General features: G+C 54.8%; 1 protein-coding gene across 1 annotated transcript in view; it reads right to left on the bottom strand.

Moving 5' to 3' along the window:
- LOC144738729 (carnitine O-acetyltransferase-like) overlaps positions 1-15195 on the bottom strand; it is a 45487-nt gene that overhangs the window by 18567 nt on the left and 11725 nt on the right. Inside the window, exons 2-7 of the mRNA XM_078621723.1 lie at positions 4819-5026; positions 3204-3338; positions 2629-2747; positions 1894-1947; positions 1026-1200; positions 270-444 (exon numbers count right to left, since the gene is read on the bottom strand). Of these exons, the coding sequence (XP_078477849.1) occupies positions 270-444; positions 1026-1200; positions 1894-1947; positions 2629-2747; positions 3204-3338; positions 4819-4977 (817 nt within the window). The 5' untranslated portion in view covers positions 4978-5026. The remainder of the gene's footprint in view (positions 1-269; positions 445-1025; positions 1201-1893; positions 1948-2628; positions 2748-3203; positions 3339-4818; positions 5027-15195) is intronic.

Here is a 15195-nt window from a genome sequence, read left to right as displayed (position 1 = left end):
GATACCCGGCTACTCGTACCCGGCCGGGTACGGGTACCCGTTTGCGACCCTGGTGCGGCCGGGTACGGGTACGGGTAGGCCGTGAGTCACTGGTGAGTAACCGTTTGTCACTCATTTCGGGTAGGGTACGGGTACGGGTAGCATACGGGTACCCGTACCCGGCCCATTTGTGACCCTGGTGCGGCCGGGTACGGGTAAGGAATCAAAACCCGTTTGCGACCTCTGCTGCCCGCCTCCCCCCCACCCACCGCCGCCGCCCCGGCTCGTACCGCGAATGAGGATGTCGTGGCCGGTGCCCCAGCGGTTGCGGTGCTCCGCCGTGAGGATGCCGATGGGCTCCTTGGTGGTCTTGATGGACAGGTTCCAGATCTTCTCCAGCTGCCAGTAGAGCTGCTCGGTGCTCAGCACCGCGCCGTGGCTGTCGTAGACGTCCAGCTGGAAGAACTGCGTCGACACACGCAAGCACGCACGCACGCACGCACGCACGCACACACGCACGCACGCACGCACGCACGCACACACGCACGCACGCACGCACACACGCACGCAAGCAAGCACGCACGCACGCAAGCAAGCACGCACGCACACACGCACACACGCACGCACGCACGCAAGCATGCTGTGTTATGACTATTCATCGTGACACTTTCTCGCATCAGGTGAGACCCCCGCTGCATCAGGAGGGGTTAGGGGGCAGCGGGGGAGGCGATGTTGCTAACTGCTGTGTCGTGATCCTATTTGAGTAATTAGGTGCGCCACGGTGGCTAGGAGATGTTGACTACCTCGCCTGGTGTACAGGCGGTTGTGGGTTCGATCCCAGACACTGACGCCTGCTGTTGTATATTTGGAGTTTGCGTGTCTCTCCCTCATCATCATCACGGTGGCTAGGAGATGTTGACTACTTCGCCTGGTGTGCAGGAGGTCGTGGGTTCGAACCCAGACACTGACGCCTGCTGGGGGGGGGCTGGGGGGGGGGGCTGGGGGGGGGGGCTGGGGGGGGGGGGGCTGGGGGGGGGCTGGCTCGCCTGATAGTTGTGCGCCACGGTGATGTGCCGCGGATTGTTGCCGCCGCCGCGCTGGAGCGCGTAGTTGACGACGGTGTCGTGGCGCGGGCCCGGCACGCGGCACGACGAGAAGATGCGGCGGTACTGGTCCATGCAGAGCGGGCGGCCCCGGTGCAGGTTCCCCTGCAGGGTCTCGCTGGTGAGGAGGGGGGGGGGGGGGGGGGAGTGGGCGTACGAGGGGTCAGGGGGTCGTGGATTCACACACGACGGGCGAGCGGGCGGGCGGTTACCCAACCCCTTCGTGTGCTGCGTAGAGCGGCGTTCTTCGCCGCAGGGTTGCCGCTGGCGGGCCCCTGGTGGCCTTCAGTGCGGCCCCTGACGTGCGGCCCCCTACAATACGCGAATGTGAAAACAGCCCCCCATCACCGTCGTCATCGTGCGGCTGCTGCTGCCAAACCCCCCCAGTGGTTTCAAATGCGCGGCGGCCCTCCTCGCACTGATGAGGTCTTATCGGCGAAACTGCCCCCACCGCCCCCCCCACCCCGTTAGCGAGGAACCACTGCGGCAGTGTAGAGGGTCGGCAGAGACCCCTCCTCGCACTGAAGATGTCTTATCGGTGAAACTGCCCCCCCCCCTCCACTGCGGCGGTGTAGAGGGTCGGCGGAGACCCCGACGAGGACGGAGAGACTCCCGCAAGGGGACGCTGGCACAGAGCGGCAGCGGTTGGCACATTCTGACCCCCCCCACCTCCCCCCCCGACGACGTATCAGAAGAACTGGTTCGTCGTCGGAACGGGAAAGCGCTAAAGGCTGCACGGGGGAGGGGGAGAGGAGGAGGAGGGGGGGAGGAGGAGGGGGGGGGGGATCTCCGTATTTGCTCTTCCACTCACCCATCGACGAGGGCCTTGAATTTCAGCACCGCGCTGATGAGCTTCGCCGCGAATCTGCGCGACGGGGAGGCGGGGGGCGGGGGGGGGAGGGGGGGGGCGGGGGGGGGAGGGGGGGGGGCGGGAGGGCGGGAGGAGACGCACGCCGCAGTCACGGGGGAGTCTCGCTCGCAACACACGCGGATCGGCGGATTCCGTCGCTCCATCTCCACGTCGGTGGAGCGCCCCCTTATTCGCCCACGGCTGCCCACGGCTGCCCGCGGGCCTCTCTGGGTCTGGGGGGGGGGGGGGGTCGGAGTTTTAACGACGACTAAAGACTTAACGGTTTTGTATTTGAGCCAGGTAAGGCCCACTGAGCTGCACATGCGACCTGGTGACATAACCCACGGGTGGCGGTGGCAGCCGGTGGGTGCCTCACTCGCTGGCGCCCGCCCCGTGGGTAGCGGCGCTCGCCACCAGTGGGTGGTGGCCGCCAAGTCGGGCAACGCCACCCACTGGGGGGTGGCGCCGCTGAAAGATGCTCGTTGCGGACCTCGGGACAAAAATCGGAACAAACGCGACAAAAAAAGCACTCGACGGCAAATACAACAACAACAAAAAATGTCCCCCCGCTAAAAAGAAAAAAGTCGCGCTTCTAATGCGGCAAGTTCTGAGAGCTGGAAGGGAACGCGACGGATGTTGTTTGGAGTGTTGACGGGGTGCTGACGGGGTGCTGACGGAGTGCTGACGGGGCCGCACCTGAGCTGGCCCTGCGTGTCGTGGAAGTCCTGCCTGGGCAGCACGACGCCCGGGTTGGAGTGGACGGCCAGGGAGCCGCGATTCTCCAGGAAGGTCGTCTTCATCCACCACTCCCGCAGCTGCGGGGGGAGAGGGAGGGAGGGGGGGGGAGGGGAACGTGGGGACAAGAGCGGAACACGAGACTCAGGACTGCGTGGGGATACACAGGGATACACGGGGATGTGGGGACGTGGGGAGACGCACGCGGATGTGGGGACATGGGGACGTGGGGACACGCACGGGGACGTGGGGACACGCACGCGGATGTGGGGACATACAGATGTAGGGACTCGCAAGGGGATGGGGACACACGGGGACATGGGGACACAGTGGGACGTGGGGACACGCGTGGGGACACGCATGGGGACACACACGGAGACGTGGGGACATACAGATGTAGGGACACACAAGGGGATGTGGGAACATGGGGACACGGGGACGTCGGGACACACGGGGACGTCGGGACACGCACGGGACGTGGGGACATGCACAGGGACGTGAGGACACGCACGGGAATTTTGGGGACGCGGACTCACCCAGTTGTCGGAGCGCTGAGCCTTGCGCTCCAGCCGAGCCTGCAGCACCTCACCCAGGCCGCCCGGTTTGCCGAAATTCTCGACGACGCGGTGCGTGTAGACCAGCTCCTCGGGAGGCACCAGCGGCTCCAACGCCTGGGAATCAGGGCGGGTGTCAGGGCGGGTGTCAGGGCGGGTGTCAGGGCGGGTGTCAGGGCGGGTGTCAGGGCGGGTGTCAGGGCGGGTGTCAGGGCGGGTGTCAGGGCGGGTGTCAGGGCGGGTGTCAGGGCGGGTGTCAGGGCGGGTGTCAGGGCGGGTGTCAGGGCGGGTGTCAGGGCGGGTGTCAGGGCGGGTGTCAGGGCGGGTGTCAGGGCGGGTGTCAGGGCGGGTGTCAGGGCGGGTGTCAGGGCGGGTGTCAGGGCGGGTGTCAGGGCGGGTGTCAGGGCGGGTGTCAGGGCGGGTGTCAGGGCGGGTGTCAGGGCGGGTGTCAGGGCGGGTGTCAGGGCGGGTGTCAGGGCGGGTGTCAGGGCGGGTGTCAGGGCGGGTGTCAGGGCGGGTGTCAGGGCGGGTGTCAGGGCGGGTGTCAGGGCGGGTGTCAGGGCGGGTGTGAGGGCGGGTGTCAGGGCGGGTGTCAGGGTGGGTGTCAGGGTGGGAGTCAGGGCAGGTCAGCGTTCTGCCAGTCATCTCAGTCAGTCGACCCGTGGCACCTGGGTCCGCCCCGTGACCTCCTGCCAGCGGGCGTTCGACGTGGCCTCAACGTGCACATAGCCTGGCACAAGCGTCGTGGTGACGTCACCGCCACTTAGTGGCGGTTGTTGTTGTTGTTGACGTAGAACTTCTCTACTCGTGCCGTACGTAGCCAACCGTGCTAAATGGAGGTGCAGTGTTGAGTCTATGGGCAGTGTTGAGTCTATGGGTAGTGTTGAGTCTATGGGTAGTGTTGGGTCTATGGGCAGTGTTGAGTCTATGGGCAGTGTTGAGTCTATGGGCAGTGTTGAGTCTATGGGCAGTGTTGAGTCTATGGGCAGTGTTAGGCTATAGGTAGTGTTGAGTATATGGGTAGTGTGTTGAGTCTATGGGTAGTGTGTTGAGTCTATGGGCAGTGTTGAGTCTATAGACAACCGCACTAATCAGATGTGCGGGTGCAGGACAAGAAAATGAGCACAGTTCTAAAATAAATGAGTTTGCAATCGAAATTTTAAAGCGCAAAGCTCCAGCGGCTTCCTGATATCGGACGGAAGAACGTTCCAGACGGCCACAGAAGCGAATCCGAAAGCGCCACGCGATGGCAGCGGCGAGCGCAGTCTTCGTACGACGGTTTGCCAAAATCTTTCCTCGAGGACGACCGGCGGCGGAGTTCGCGTGACGACGGTTCACGCTCGTTGACGACATCCGCGAGGTGCTGTGGTTCGTTTGTGGCGAGCACTTTGTGTGTGTGTGACGAGCGCTACCGGAAGCCAATCCAGCTCGACAAGCACCCGGGACAGACACGGTCCGACCTTGCGGCAGCCCCGTCGCGACTCGCGCCAAAGAATTCCGCGGATGTTTCTGCCAGACGTCCCGTAGACTAGCGAGTTGCAATCATTGATAACATAAAATAGAATCCCACCAACCGCATCCACCCGAGCCACCTCACCTTCAGGTATCGCTCCAGGGTTTGACGCAGTGGGGGTACGGGCAGTCTGGGCAGGGAGTGCCCCCCGTCCTCTCCTCCCAGCACAGACTTGACTCCCGGCTCCGACGATGACGACGACAAGGTCGTGAAGAGGAGGGGGGGGCGGCGCGGAGAGGCCATCGCGACGCCGGGAGCAGGTGGCGGCCTGCAGGCCCAGCCGGCGTGGAGCCTGCACGGGGTAAAGCGCACGCGTTGTCATCGACATCCGCTACAAAAATTTAATTATTCTTAAATCCAAGTGGTTAGTATTCGCCCTGTCCGTCCATCCGTCTGTGTCTCTCTCTGTCAATCCATCTGTCTGTGTCTCTGTCAATCCATCTGTCTGTGTCTCTCTCTGTCAATCCATCTGTCTGTGTCTCTCTCTGTCAATCCATCTGTCTGTGTCTCTCTCTGTCAATCCATCTGTCTGTGTCTCTCTCTGTCAATCCATCTGTCTGTGTCTCTCTCTGTCAATCCATCTGTCTGTGTCTCTCTCTGTCAATCCATCTGTCTGTGTCTCTCTCTGTCCGTCCATTTGTCTGTGTCTCTCTCTGTCAATCCATCTGTCTGTGTCTCTCTCTGTCAATCCATCTGTCTGTGTCTCTCTCTGTCAATCCATCTGTCTGTGTCTCTCTCTGTCAATCCATCTGTCTGTGTCTCTCTGTCAATCCATCTGTCTGTGTCTCTCTCTGTCAATCCATCTGTCTGTGTCTCTCTCTGTCAATCCATCTGTCTGTGTCTCTCTCTGTCAATCCATCTGTCTGTGTCTCTCTGTCAATCCATCTGTCTGTGTCTCTCTCTGTCAATCCATCTGTCTGTGTCTCTCTCTGTCAATCCATCTGTCTGTGTCTCTCTCTGTCAATCCATCTGTCTGTGTCTCTCTCTGTCAATCCATCTGTCTGTGTCTCTCTCTGTCAATCCATCTGTCTGTGTCTCTCTCTGTCAATCCATCTGTCTGTGTCTCTCTCTGTCAATCCATCTGTCTGTGTCTCTCTCTGTCCGTCCATTTGTCTGTGTCTCTCTCTGTCAATCCATCTGTCTGTGTCTCTCTCTGTCAATCCATCTGTCTGTGTCTCTCTCTGTCAATCCATCTGTCTGTGTCTCTCTCTGTCAATCCATCTGTCTGTGTCTCTCTGTCAATCCATCTGTCTGTGTCTCTCTCTGTCAATCCATCTGTCTGTGTCTCTCTCTGTCAATCCATCTGTCTGTGTCTCTCTCTGTCAATCCATCTGTCTGTGTCTCTCTGTCAATCCATCTCTCTGTGTCTCTCTCTGTCAATCCATCTCTCTGTGTCTCTCTCTGTCAATCCATCTGTCTGTGTCTCTCTCTGTTAATCCATCTGTCTGTGTCTCTCTCTGTCAATCCATATGTCTGTGTCTCTCTCTGTCAATCCATCTGTCTGTGTCTCTCTCTGTCAATCCATCTCTCTGTCCGTCCAATCATTTTCTCCGTCCGTTCGTTTTATCTCTCCGTTCGTTTTGTCCGTCCATTCGTTTTGTTCATCCATTCGTTTGCCCGACCATTCGTTTGCCTGTCCATCTGTCTGTGTGTATCTCTACGCATTCGTCTGTCCGTCCATCTGTCTGTTTCCATCCCTCTGTCGGTCTGTCTGTGCGTCTGTCTGTCCGTCCGTCCATCCATCCGTCTGTCCCTTGAAAGTGTTAATTCATTCGGTCTGCTCATCTGTCAGTCAAAATTCCCGTACTTGGTGGTGGTGGTGGGGGGGTGTCACAATAAACCTCGTAAGGACGATGCAACGTCCACTCAACTAAACCAAGTAACGATTCCTTCCCGCATGTGTCTCTCCACAGAAACAACAAAAAATAAACCGTGTTAAAGTCAGTTTAACACGTGGTAGGCTTTCGCGACCAATATCATCCATAGAGGGTTTTGTTTGGGTTAGATCGCGTAAATATACGTGTCGTTAAAACCTGCCACCACCCGACACAGCCAAATAGTAAGGGTTGCCACCTAAACAGAACGTGGCTAATTTGTTACTAGAACAGCACTAGTGTGTAGTGTAGTAGTGGTGTGTATAGTGTAGTGTATAGTCGTGTAGTGTATAGTAGTGTAGTGTATGGTAGTGTAGTGTATAGTAGTGTAGTCTATAGTAGTGTAGTGTATAGTGTAGTAGTGTATTGTAGTATAGTGTAGTAGTGTAGTGTATAGTGTAGTAGTGTATTGTAGTATAGTGTAGTGTATAGTGTACTAGTACAGCACACCGGTGTGTTGGAGAGCCAAGCCACAACATTGACAATCTGAGTTACGACGTTTCGCCAGTCATTACAACCAGCTTCATCAGGCGACAGCCAGATTTTTTTTTTTAAAACCTCTATTATGCGTGTTAAAAGTATTTTCTACGCACGCCATCGTCCACACGGCCTCCTTGGGGGGTGCATCGGAGCGACAGTTCAGGGGTTGATAATTGTTTTTTTACCCTTCTATCTGGCAACAAAACTGACACCTTTTTTACAAGGAGTCATGTTTGCATAGACCACAATACCTGCAGTCATAATGCAAACAAAAACATAACTCTGATAATGTATGCACTGTCCTTGAAGTTGATTGGTCCACACCCGAGACAGCTTTCCTTAGAGCCTAGTCTCACATGGTGTTGGACCAGATGACGCCAAAAGGCGCACAACTCAAAGACAATGCACCATCTGAGTATGAGAGCTCGGGGCAAGCATTTACACCATTGGAACCTCCTTTGCCAGTAGCAAAATATAATAATTGTTTTTGTACCCTTCTATCTGGCAACAAAATTGACACCTTTTTTACAAGGAGTCATGTTTGCATAGACCACAATACCTGCAGTCGTAATGCAAACAAAAAACATAACTCTAATCATGTATGCACTGTCCTTGAAGTTGATTGGTCCACACCCGAGACAGCTTTCTTTAACTATGAGCGTCCGACTGACGTTCCGACTGCTCTAGTCGACTGCACTTGAGATGAATTTCTCCACGAGACCCACACACAGAGGACAGGCTGAGACTTGACTAAAATTCCATGGCCTATTCGTCAACTCGGCTGACAGCGGTTTGAAACGCAGCAAGCTTTCGCGACCAATATTATCCACAACAGAGGTGTTTTTTTGGGGGGTTAGATCGCGTAAATATTGACGCGATCTAACCCCACCCCCAAAAAAATCACGTAAGTATTTACGCGATCTAACCTAAAAAAAATCGCGATTATCGGCTGACACTACGACACAAGTAAACATTTATAGAAGTAGTGTCGAAATGCGATCTCGCCTCCAGGCAAGTGGTGGATCATCCTAGCTACACAAGTAGCTACACGTGTAGTAGTAGTAGCAGCTACACGTGTAGTAGTAGTAGTAGCAGCTACACGTGTAGTAGTAGTAGTAGCAGCTACACGTGTAGTAGTAGTAGTAGCAGCTACACGTGTAGTAGTAGCAGCTACACGTGTAGTAGTAGCAGCTACACGTGTAGTAGTAGCAGCTACACGTGTAGTAGCAGCAGCTACACGTGTAGTAGCAGCAGCTACACGTGTAGTAGTAGCAGCTACACGTGTAGTAGTAGCAGCTACACGTGTAGTTGCAGCTACACGTGTAGTAGTAGCAGCTACACGTGTAGTTGCAGCTACACGTGTAGTAGTTGCAGCTACACGTGTAGTTGTAGTAGTAGCTACACGTGTAGTAGTAGCTACACGTGTAGTTGTAGTAGTAGTAGCTACACGTGTAGTAGTAGTAGTAGTAGCTACACGTGTAGTTGTAGTAGTAGCTACACGTGTAGTAGTAGTAGTAGCTACACGTGTAGTAGTAGTAGTAGCAGCTACACGTGTAGTAGTAGTAGCTACACGTGTAGTAGTAGTAGTAGCTACACGTGTAGTAGTAGTAGTAGCTACACGTGTAGTAGTAGTAGTAGCTACACGTGTAGTAGTAGTAGTAGCTACACGTGTAGTAGTAGTAGTAGCTACACGTGTAGTAGTAGTAGTAGTAGCTACACGTGTAGTAGTAGTAGTAGCTACACGTGTAGTAGTAGTAGTAGCTACACGTGTAGTAGTAGTAGTAGCTACACGTGTAGTAGTAGTAGTAGCTACACGTGTAGTAGTAGTAGTAGCTACACGTGTAGTAGTAGTAGTAGCTACACGTGTAGTAGTAGTAGTAGCTACACGTGTAGTAGTAGTAGTAGCTACACGTGTAGTAGTAGTAGTAGCTACACGTGTAGTAGTAGTAGTAGCTACACGTGTAGGTAGCTACACGTGTAGTAGTAGTAGTAGCAGCTACACGTGTAGTAGTAGTAGTAGCTACACGTGTAGTAGTAGTAGTAGCTACACGTGTAGTAGTAGTAGCTACACGTGTAGTAGTAGTAGTAGCTACACGTGTAGTAGTAGTAGCTGCTACACGTGTAGTAGTAGTAGCTGCTACACGTGTAGTAGTAGTAGTAGTAGCTACACGTGTAGTAGTAGTAGTAGCTACACGTGTAGTAGTAGTAGTAGCTACACGTGTAGTAGTAGTAGCTGCTACACGTGTAGTAGTAGTAGCTGCTACACGTGTAGTAGTAGTAGTAGCTGCTACACGTGTAGTAGTAGTAGTAGCTGCTACACGTGTAGTAGTAGTAGTAGCTGCTACACGTGTAGTAGTAGTAGTAGCTACACGTGTAGTAGTAGTAGCTGCTACACGTGTAGTAGTAGTAGTAGCTACACGTGTAGTAGTAGTAGCTGCTACACGTGTAGTAGTAGTAGTAGCTGCTACACGTGTAGTAGTAGTAGTAGCTGCTACACGTGTAGTAGTAGTAGTAGCTGCTACACGTGTAGTAGTAGTAGTAGCTACACGTGTAGTAGTAGTAGCTGCTACACGTGTAGTAGTAGTAGCTGCTACACGTGTAGTAGTAGTAGTAGCTGCTACACGTGTAGTAGTAGTAGTAGCTGCTACACGTGTAGTAGTAGTAGTAGCTACACGTGTAGTAGTAGTAGTAGCTACACGTGTAGTAGTAGTAGCTGCTACACGTGTAGTAGTAGCTGCTACACGTGTAGTAGTAGTAGTAGCTGCTACACGTGTAGTAGTAGTAGTAGCTGCTACACGTGTAGTAGTAGTAGTAGCTACACGTGTAGTAGTAGTAGCTACACGTGTAGTAGTAGTAGTAGTAGCTACACGTGTAGTAGTAGTAGCTACACGTGTAGTTGTAGTAGTAGCTACACGTGTAGTAGTAGTAGTAGCTACACGTGTAGTAGTAGTAGTAGCTACACGTGTAGTAGTAGTAGTAGCTACACGTGTAGTAGTAGTAGTAGCTACACGTGTAGTAGTAGTAGTAGCTACACGTGTAGTTGTAGTAGTAGCTACACGTGTAGTAGTAGTAGTAGCTACACGTGTAGTAGTAGTAGTAGCTACACGTGTAGTAGTAGTAGTAGCTACACGTGTAGTAGTAGTAGTAGCTACACGTGTAGTAGTAGTAGTAGCTACACGTGTAGTTGTAGTAGTAGCTACACGTGTAGTAGTAGTAGTAGCTACACGTGTAGTAGTAGTAGTAGCTACACGTGTAGTAGTAGTAGTAGCTACACGTGTAGTAGTAGTAGCTACACGTGTAGTAGTAGTAGTAGCTACACGTGTAGTAGTAGTAGCTGCTACACGTGTAGTAGTAGTAGCTGCTACACGTGTAGTAGTAGTAGTAGCTACACGTGTAGTAGTAGTAGCTGCTACACGTGTAGTAGTAGTAGCTGCTACACGTGTAGTAGTAGTAGCTGCTACACGTGTAGTAGTAGTAGTAGCTGCTACACGTGTAGTAGTAGTAGTAGCTGCTACACGTGTAGTAGTAGTAGTAGCTGCTACACGTGTAGTAGTAGTAGTAGCTACACGTGTAGTAGTAGTAGCTGCTACACGTGTAGTAGTAGTAGCTGCTACACGTGTAGTAGTAGTAGTAGCTGCTACACGTGTAGTAGTAGTAGTAGCTGCTACACGTGTAGTAGTAGTAGTAGCTACACGTGTAGTAGTAGTAGCTGCTACACGTGTAGTAGTAGTAGCTGCTACACGTGTAGTAGTAGTAGTAGCTGCTACACGTGTAGTAGTAGTAGTAGCTGCTACACGTGTAGTAGTAGTAGTAGCTGCTACACGTGTAGTAGTAGTAGTAGCTACACGTGTAGTAGTAGTAGTAGCTACACGTGTAGTAGTAGTAGTAGCTACACGTGTAGTAGTAGCTACACGTGTAGTAGTAGTAGTAGCTACACGTGTAGTTGTAGTAGTAGCTACACGTGTAGTAGTAGTAGTAGCTACACGTGTAGTAGTAGCTACACGTGTAGTAGTAGTAGTAGCTACACGTGTAGTTGTAGTAGTAGCTACACGTGTAGTAGTAGTAGTAGCTACACGTGTAGTAGTAGTAGCTGCTACACGTGTAGTAGTAGCTGCTACACGTGTAGTAGTAGTAGTAGCTGCTACACGTGTAGTAGTAGTAGTAGCTGCTACACGTGTAGTAGTAGTAGTAGCTACACGTGTAGTAGTAGTAGTAGCTACACGTGTAGTAGTAGTAGTAGCTACACGTGTAGTTGTAGTAGTAGCTACACATGTAGTAGCTACGGGCCCCGCACTTTCAAGGGCCCCCGCGCTAAACGCTTTCAAGCCATCAATTCCGGTTCAGTGATTCTGCACTTGCACTATTACTATAGTACTATACCGCATTCAACTTTTCTGAACGACCGGGTGTTTAAGGTTAGCGACTTGTTGTATTATCTGCCACGGCTGGAAGGGTTGACGGGTGGCCACGGTTTGAGGCTGGCGACCGAGTGTCTGGCAGCCAAGGGGAGAGAACGGAGGAGGAGGGAGGAGGTGTACGGCCAAAGCGGAGACGGAGCGACGAGATCGGCTGTTGCGCACGAAACGAGCAGCGGGAACGATTGTGGCATCATCTTCTTGGTTCTTTCGGTAAAGTCACGTAGAAGGGAAATAATAAAATAGCAAAAATAAAACATCATAAAATAATTCTCACGACGTTTCGGCCACAACGCAAGCAGCCGTCCTCAGGTGAAGAACAGGTCTGTCGGGAAGACAGCGTCTGAATGAAACACCAACAGGCTTGGAGCGTATATTTAAGCTGGGTTGGAGGGGGAAGAGCGCCTTGACAAACGCATTTGCATATCAAGAGGAATTTAGCATATTTATGGGAAATGCAGATATGGGATTAGTCGCTACTTGTGAAATGCGTAGGAGGTGGGCGGGGGGTTTCAAAGTCATATTATGCCCGTGCATTATGCAGGATCAGCAGCAGTGGCATCGTACGTTCGCGAGGGTTTGGCTACGGCTTGCCGAAGCGTTCGTTCACCGGCGCGTGGACGATGTGGACGACGTGGACGACATGGACGACGAGGAGGAGGACGAGGAGGACGACGTAGAGGAAAATACGCGACGGCAGTCGGGGAATTTGTGTTTTTGTAGGGCTGTTACGGGAGGGCTGTAAGTGCATACGATCCAATGGGTAACAAACACAGTGGGCGGAGTTACGGGAGTACACGGGGGGGGTGCCCGCAGCGACGTCCGCATCAGGCAGCCTGGGGGGTTGTGATCCTGTTGGGGGGTATAAAGGGGGAGGACAAAGAGAGCTCGGGGCTCAGTCTGGGAACGAAGGAGGAAGAGTGAAGATCCTCTAGCTAGAGCCCTGGACTCCCCTCGACGCCGCCCTTGTCAGGGCTGAAGAGGAGCGAGCCAGAGGCGTGGTTCCGTGAACCAGGGTTAGACCCTGGGACTCCGGAGACCGTAGCCCGACTCACCAGTGTCGGGCCAGTTAGCCTCCCCTAGCTCGTTAGAGGAGGACTTGGGGATAGGTGAGATTAGCTAGGGGGTATCCCCAGTTATCCGGGTGAGGGGGCCGCTACCCCCTCTAGTGTTGTCCTGTACCGATAAGCTGAAAATAAATATACGTGTGCCTCAACCTGGGTGTCCAGCGTCTTCACCGGTACTTCATCTGGTGTCAGAAGTACTACGGACATGGAAACACGTCAGACAGCTCGAGCCAGAGTACCGGAGGAGGACACTGCTGAAGTCGTTGAGCCCGAGGCGGCTCACCAAGACATGGCGCAGCCGGGGGCCGACGCCTTCCTACCGGGGCATCGGCATGAAGAGGGGCCGCAGCCAGACGCGCTACGGCTGGCTCACGAGAGACTGGCGGAGCTACTGTACGCCGCTGCCGCCACGCTGGAAAACATCACGCGGCTGGGGGCTGGTGGTCCACCACGGGGCGAGGGGAGTCGTCAACCTGAGCGCCTTCCCGCCATTTCTGAAAACTCAAACTTTGAATTTCCCGCCATCGTCACGGCAGCTGCGGAGGGCGTGGCCGGGCTCAACCTTGGGTCCGACACCGCTCTCGCTGGGACAGCTGCGTCATCTCCAGCGGAGGGAGCGTCATCACATCCGCGACAGGCGATTCCATCTGCCATTCGCGCCGACGCACAGCCGAGTCCCGGGGATAGCAGCCTACAGACGTCCAAGGCGAACGCTGCGCTACAACAACGGCTGCCTCCGCTGAAAGAATTTGTTGGTGCAGAGGGCGACTGGGGCGGCTTCCAGCGACGCTTCATCGCCCACCAAGAAATGGCAAGGTGGTCCGACGATGAAGCCCTCTGCGCGCTGCCGGCGCTCCTCGACGCAGACGCGCTCGCCGCCCTCACATCGGCGCCGAAAGAGAAGCGGTCTACTCTGCCGAAAGCACTACAGCTGCTGGCCGGGGTCTATGGACCTTCAGCGGAATGCAGAGAGCGGTTCTACGAGCGCAAGCGGGGTGAGAAGGAGTCGCCCCTGGCATACAGGACGAGCCTCCTAGCGCTGGCTAAGACGGCTTTTCCCCGTATGGACGACGATGGCGTGGACGCGATGGTCACGGAGAAAATACTCCTCCTGGCAGACGACCTGGACATCGCTGTCGTCGCACAGGAGGACGCCGAGATGACCTCTCTTCAGGCGGCGCGCCTCCTTCACGCCAACCTTCTGTCCCTGCGGCGGAAAGCCAGCAGGGCATCGGCAGGGCGTGCGGTGGCTGCAGCCACCCTTCCGACGGAGGAGCTCTTCGCCGTCGACCATCGACGGCAACAGGCGCAAGAAGTACGGTCGGCCCGGGACGGGTCAAGCCGTTTCAACCGCCCGTCGTCTCCACCGGGGCTCCCGCGGTGTTTCAACTGCGGCGTCCGGGGCCACGTCGCCTCGGGGTGCCGCTCTCCTCGACAGCGCGGGACGACGGCTCGACGGGACGCCGGGCCTCCTCCTCCCAAGCTCCAGCAACATGACCCGGCGAGTCGCGGCACCACACATGTTTGGCCAAAGCACCTACCCGTTGCACGCTCTCGCACCACAACAAACGGGGGGCCGATGTCGCGTTGCGTGGGGCCAACGCGGATCACTGCGGGGACTCAAATCGAGCCCAAACAGTGGTCCGTGTTGGCCCATCGCGTGGTAGCCGCGTCGTCAGGGTCGTCGGCCGTAGTCGGACACATTGACGGGGTAGAAGTACGCATCTTGGTCGATACGGGGGCATCGGCGACAATCATTTCGGAATTAATTTACAATATTCTGCCCGTACAAAGCCGGCCTTTACTGCCGGTTAACGTCCCATTCTATGCCGCTAACGGGGGCTCTCTCGGCATCATGGGACAGATTCGAGCGCAAATTTCTATTGGGGACATCAAATTGTCGGGGCCGATTTTCGTTTCCTCCTCGCTGGCGGTTCCGTGCCTGCTGGGGACGGATTTCTTAGGTAAAATGCCCATTCGTATTTTGATCGACCAAGGATGCATTGAGCTTCCATCGGGGCGGCGCATGGCGTTCCTGCCATCCCCTGCGGCGGCTCGGTCGGCGTTCGCGACGGTACCGGCGTTCGTCGTTGAAACTGTTCGTGTGCCGCCGGGAGCTCAAATGCTAGTGCCTCTCAAACTTCGTAAGCCCTTCGCTAAGGGCATAGGGGATCAGGGTGTTTTGCTGGGACCGTCTAGGGCCGGGGTTAATGGGCCTCATTTGATTCCGGCCCAGACCGTCGTAAGAGGGGACGGGGACCCTTTCATCGCGGTCCTAAATGTGGGATCGCAGACGGTGGTGGTTCCTCAAGGGACGGTGCTCGCTCACGCGACGCCAGTGCCCTGCGAGGAACCTGTCGCGAACCACGTTGGCACTGCTTCCCGGATGCTCCCACATTCGGACAGCGATGAAGGGTGGATCGACGCGCTTTGTGCGGGATCGACGGACCTGACAAATTCAGAGCGCCAACAGCTTAGAACGCTACTGAGGGAATTTTCCGACGTTTTCAGTCGTGATAAATATGATTTGGGTTGCACTCACCTGCTGCGTCACCATATTGACACGGGTGACAGCGCGCCAATTCGCCAAAATCCGTTTCGGTTAAGTCCCGCCGAAAAGGACCA

Source organism: Lampetra planeri, unplaced genomic scaffold (assembly GCF_965212315.1).
Source record: "Lampetra planeri unplaced genomic scaffold, kcLamPlan1.2.h2 scaffold_114, whole genome shotgun sequence".
In the NCBI taxonomy this organism is placed as follows: Eukaryota; Metazoa; Chordata; class Hyperoartia; order Petromyzontiformes; family Petromyzontidae; genus Lampetra; species Lampetra planeri.
This window is presented reverse-complemented; position numbering and strand designations above follow the sequence as displayed.